A 6,000-nucleotide genomic window follows, 5' to 3' on the forward strand; every position below is an offset into this window, starting at 1 on the left:
CTATTCCTAAGTATATTTAAAACTGGCAAACAAAATGGAATTCTGACAGCTAATGGAAGACATTCATTTCTTCCCCCCAAAACAAGGCACAGCCAAGGGAATGATGAGTTCTGAGGAGATAAAAAGCATTTTTGCCTTCATGACCTGAAGGTGATAAAAAGCATAGAGAAGAAAAAATACTGTCACAGGTTTTGGGTAAAGGGGACATTATCTCAATTTCTACTTTTACTGACAGTTCCATTTACAAAGGACAACAGCTTATTTGTGAAAAAGCTTTTCTTCAAGACTATTCAAATATTTTCTGTAAAGAAGAAAGAAAGGCAACCAGAGCTCTGAGAGGTACTCAAGCAATGTTTGAAACAATTTCACTTTATAGGAGAAAAATCTATTTGGGCCTCACTGACTTCTTTCCAGACCAGGAGTACGTGGGCCAGTGCCGTCTGACTACCACCCATAGGATGTGTGTGTTGACAGACCCTGAGAAGTCTAGTCCATTTCCTTCCTTCATGTACAAGGAAAGCAGGGCCAAAAACTTGAGAGACTTATTTGCCCAGAGCTAGTTAGAATAGAACAAGAATTAGAACCCAGGTAACTAGTTGTATGCCTATTCTGGGAATTATTTGTGTATGTCTTATGCCTTCTTCTACATGGCACCTTTCTGGAGGGCAGTGACCACATTTACTTTATCTGTATCCTTTGCTCTGTTGAGCTGTGCTCGGGAAGCATTGGTGAGTTGCCTGACTGGGTGATTGCTTGGTGCTGCGAATGGTACAATTGATAAAAGCATGAGCTCTAGAGTCAAAACCGCCTGTGTTCAGATCTGGTTGTGCCACTTATCAGCTGCATGACATTGTGCAAGTTCTTAACTTCTGTAGGTTTTACAGTCCTTTTTTGTAAAATGGAAAGAATACTTGTATTTACCTGATAGTACTGTTGTGAAGATTAAATGAAGTGATGCATGTAAAACATTGCATTCAACTCTTGTATGACAGTATCACATAGCAAAACCCCTCTAAACTCAGGGCCTTAAAACTACAATCATGTATTTTTGCTCAGCATCTACAGGTGAACTAAGGTTCAGCTGATCTAGGTTGTCCTTGGCTGGCCTTGGCTACAACCTGTAGATTGGGTCTAGGTCTGCTCCATGTGTCTTTCATCCTCCTTGGTCCAGTGGCTGCACAGACCAGGTTCTTCTCCTGGTGACAGCAGAAGCTCATAAGGGCAGGCTTACCCTCCTGCACACTCCAAGGGCCTGCAAGGATCATGTTTACTAACATCCCATTGTCCAACTCAAGTCGTAGGGCTGAACTCAAAGTCAAGGATGGGGGAAGTATTCACCACCCACCAGGCAGCCACGGCAAAAATGCGAATGTATGTAACACTGCTTCATGAGAGTGAAGATTTGTGGCTAATGATTCAGTTTAACATAAACACTGCACAGTGTCTGATACATAATCAGTGTTCACTGGATGTCAACTACTATTATGACTTGTTACAGAGCCTTTCTTGGTAGACATATAACATCTTCCATTAACAGAAGTTGTGTCGGTTCACTTGCAAAGGGTAATCTTTGGTTTTTTTCTTATGTTTTTCTCCTCCCACAGATTTACTTTGCACCAAGGACAAGTTATCAACCAGTTTCTGCCAAACACTAAAGACCATGAAGAAATGTTCTGTGCCCACTGTGAGGGTTCAGTGCTGCCTCTCGTGTTCCCAGACACACATCGTTCGCACTCGAAGACCAAGAAAGCCACAGTCGTTCAAAAGCCCCAAAGCATTCTAAGTCGAGAAGGAAGCCACCCTCCACCATAGACTGTAGCAGCCTGCTGACCGTGACATGTGCTAGCCCCAGGGACCTCTTCATTGAGGTTTTTCAGGTTCAACTTTGGCTCATAACAAAACAAAATTCACTGTGTTCCTTTAGCCACAAAACATCCCTTGCAGAAGGCATGGGACTGGAATGCTTGCTGCTCCCTGACAGGCAGGTGAGATATCTAGGAGAATCAGGCATCTCCTGGGATCAGCTCCTGGGAAAGGTGTCAAATTAGGCAAGTCTCTGAAATGATGTCTTTTTTTTTCTCCCTGAAAAATAAAAACAAAGAGATCAGATTTTTCCCAGACTACCTCAAGGGTATCAGGAAACAGAGCCACACTTATCCAGGGAACAGATCATCTTGTCAATTGACTGGTGAAATCCTCCTTTTTTTTTTCTTCTCCCTGCTTGGGGCAGCTGCTGTTTAAAGGTCATGGGAGAGCTTTGAGGAACATTCCCCTAATTCATCCAGGCAGAGGACCACTGTCTTCACCCATATTCAACTGGGGCAGGAAGAGAGAGTGCTGGCTGCTTCCCTCAGTCTATCCCTAATCCCTGTAGACTCCATATCTGGGCTGTTCTGATTCCACGCCTACCTGGAGACACTAGAATAAGAGGAAATGGGCAGAAACTGGAGGATTTAGAAAACCTAAGGGATTTAGGCTAGTTATACCAGGAGACATTTCTGACTTAAGAATAATTTCTGTGAAAACTCTTAAAAAGCAGATGAACAGAAATCAATTTTTTGCTAATATAAGGCAGAGAATGTGGGCCTTTATTCTTCCCACTTCCCTGGCAAATAACCCATTCCTTTGCAGAAGAGCAAATGAGTCTTCCTGTCTGACTTTCCCTCTTCAGCACATTCCCCACCTGAGTCATCAACTCAGGTCAAACCGCCCTTCACTGCTGGGGGTCTACACACAACAACTGCGATAGCCAGGTCCATGGCTGCAACCCACCCTCACATCCCCCAGGTTGGAAAATGGAGCTCTAGGTTAAGATATTTCAAAGACCCAGGTAAATTGTATTAAGCATAAGAACTTAGTACAAATTTCCAGTCTTGAGAAAAAATTTCTCAAAAGTGAGGTAAAGATGACCTGCTCCCCAGTACACCCAATACTTACTTTTGACATCTGTTTCCTTGGAGGAAACAGAAGAGTCTGGGGAATCCAAAAAAGTAAAATGAAAGTTAGGATGCTTATTCTGGATGTTCCTGCCACCCATCAGGATTCAAAGTAGGCAGTGGTCTCAAATTCAAGGTGAATTTCCTGGTTTCTAAGGGGAGGTATTTATATGAACTGAACCCAGATAGTGAGGGTGGGTGGGTGCATGGAGCCTCAAGGAGAGGAATCTCTCAGAACCAACTCTTGACAGAGGGGAAGGCAGGGATGTATATATATATATACATCTTCATATAGTGAGCAGCATATTTTCAGACTCATGCACAGGTACGGTTAATAATGACCATGGAGCACACGGTCCCATATCTCCTTTGAATTATCTATCCGTTCAGCAGAATGGTGCTATTGAAAAATGGTGCTAATATCTAGATGGTGGCAGAACTAATATAAATATACAGATAGATGTATAAGTGGGCAAGTCCATATACATCTTCTTTTAAATGTGTAATGGTGTTGCTGGCCAATGCCAGTTCTATTGCTTGGATACCAGAAGCTTAAGTTTTTATATTATGTGCTTTTTATTTTTTTCCAAGCCATTAATGTGTATTATTCTGATAAATTCCTGTGGAAAATAAAACACTGGGGTTGGGATAAAATTCAAGGTAGCCCAGAAACAGGAGGAAAGTAGAAATGTTTACCTAAAGCCAGGGAATTTATTTCTAGATACTAATTATGTTTTTGTATTCTCTGTCTTTAAATATGAACATTGCTGGCCGATGACAATCTCTGGAAATAACAGTTTTAGAGAGAAGATGCTTAAATTGTTAGTGACTTGAGTGGAAGGGAACCTGATTTTTGCTAATGAGGCAATTCTCAAAGACTGTCCCTGAAGTGTAGTGTAGGCTTTAGGGGAATTGATTTTGTAAGCTGGATTGATTTAACTTAACCTGGTGCTGTACTATCTTAGGGTCATGCATGTCATCAGAGACCGGGATATGACCAGCCTTAAAAAACTCAGGAACAAACCCAGATTCCTACTGACCTCCGAAAACTAAACTAGACCAGATTTCTCAATACATAAAATGTTGTTTATGACCCACATGGTGAAGACAGTAGAAATGTAGGGAGGGTCTGGCCAGGTGCTCCATGCTAGGCCTTTCTGCAGTTTCTCAAAGGCAGAATGTTGGCCCCAATCATGCATCATGGACGTTCACTTCCTGTATTGAGGCTGTGTTGTGAGACACTTGGATGGCATCTGTTATTCTAGCTCCCAGGATAAAGATAGTACTTGCAGTATTGGAGTCATCTGACACGGTTGTTGCCTTTACAATCACTCAGCTTTGAGTCATCAGGGTGTTGACACATCCCTGTGCTTGCAGTAAGAGGGGGGCCTCAGGTTTCCAGGAAGCTTCTGAAGGCAAGAACCCAGCTGGTGTCCTCATCATTTCTTTGGTGCTCATAGGGGCCACCATGAAGCGGCATTGTTGGTTTATTTCATCCATGACCTCCTTTCTTCCCACTTTGAACAAGCAAGTGAGAAGTGTAGTAAGAGACACTGGATACACATCTGCCGTGAACCAGAGAGGTCCACCCCAGGGCCTGGTGCTTAAATACATTAGGGTTCTGAAACCTAGTTTGGTTTACATTGCCTTTCACAGTGGGAGAGTTAGCTCTTCTCTAAAAAACTGTGGGTTAATTTAGTTCTTGAACATCAAAACATAATTCAACACACCACAAGAAAACAAGACTTCAAGAGACTAAATAGTGAATACTTTTCTAAAACAGGAAATCATTTTGTGACACAAACAATTGCCTCTCTGTAGGAATGACTTGATTTATGATGGATTTTCGTAGACAAGAGCACACCTCCGTCCAATCTCCTAAGACACCCAAGTCTCCACTTGAGGGAGTCATCCCACTGCGATGCTTTCAGATATTTAGTCAATGTTTTTGATAACCTTCATCAAGTTTCTGAAACACCATTTGAGGGATTTATATTGTTACATATCATAATTTTCCCAATCAGTTAGCTAAAATCCTCGACACTCTGCAAGCTACTCGTTGCTACCCCAGGATTGCAAGTCTTAGCTCTTCTCCCTTCTGACTTCAAGATGAAGCCCTGGACAGTGTATCTTGTGCTTGGTGCACTGCGATTCACTTCTAAGAGAGACCACATGATATGAACTGCCTGGTGTTACAACTTAGCCAACATATTTGATATTACTCCTGTTTTTTGTATTGCTAGTTCAAATATTATTGTTATTTTATTATTATTATTGTTTTAAGTTATGACATTAAAAAAAAGCATGGTTGGGGAAGCACAATTCTACCTATCACCGTCCTCCAAAGTGGTTGTATGATGTACATGGTCCAACCCATTGCCCTGCCTGCATCTCTGTGCTGCTTTGCCAGGCCCAGCCTCCTTAAGGGGTACCTCGATGGGTACCTCAGTATTTAAAACCACTGTAATCATAGCCTACCATTGTGTGGCATCAATAAATGGCAAAACTCATTGATGTTTCCATGTGATTCATTTACCCCTGCCGTGAGACTCCCACCACCTACCACAGTTACCCTGAAGTTTAGCTACCTGGAGGAGGATGCTGTCAATTTCTTCCTCCCACACTCCTTGCAGATTCCCTCCGACTCCACCCCTAGATCAATATGAGTCACATCGCAGGTGAGGTAGAACTTAGGTCTCCTCTCATGAATGATTATGCGATGACCAACACAATCCACCATAGATTAATCTAAAGTGATGCCTAAAGTTCTTCCCAATATCAGTTAAAATGTATTCGGACTTTCAGCTCACAGCATAACCTACTTCCTTACCTTACCCAAAGTATAGACTTAATGCTTAAGAGAAAGTAATCTTTTAGAGGGATTTGCTTTGGAAATCCACTTCTTTTTCAAAGATGGTGCACAGCACAGTAAGTGCAACCAGCAAAGGTAGAATTTGAGCATATGGACATGGGGTTCACTCATAAGAAAAAAGTAAAAGCATTGAGGCAGGGAAGAGCCAGCCATCTACAGGTGGGCCCTAGAATGTTTGAGGGCATGCATAGG

General features: G+C 42.2%; 1 protein-coding gene across 1 annotated transcript in view; it reads left to right on the forward strand.

Moving 5' to 3' along the window:
- Nucleotides 1-5,446, forward strand: part of ADAMTS12 (ADAM metallopeptidase with thrombospondin type 1 motif 12) — a 314,281-nt gene extending 308,835 nt beyond the window's left edge. The window contains exon 24 of the mRNA XM_014831237.3: nt 1,605-5,446. Within this exon, the coding sequence (XP_014686723.3) occupies nt 1,605-1,783 (179 nt within the window). The 3' untranslated portion in view covers nt 1,784-5,446. The remainder of the gene's footprint in view (nt 1-1,604) is intronic.
- The last annotated feature ends 554 nt before the right edge of the window (nt 5,447-6,000 follow it).

This window comes from Equus asinus, chromosome 10 (assembly GCF_041296235.1).
Source record: "Equus asinus isolate D_3611 breed Donkey chromosome 10, EquAss-T2T_v2, whole genome shotgun sequence".
Lineage (NCBI taxonomy): Eukaryota > Metazoa > Chordata > Mammalia > Perissodactyla > Equidae > Equus > Equus asinus.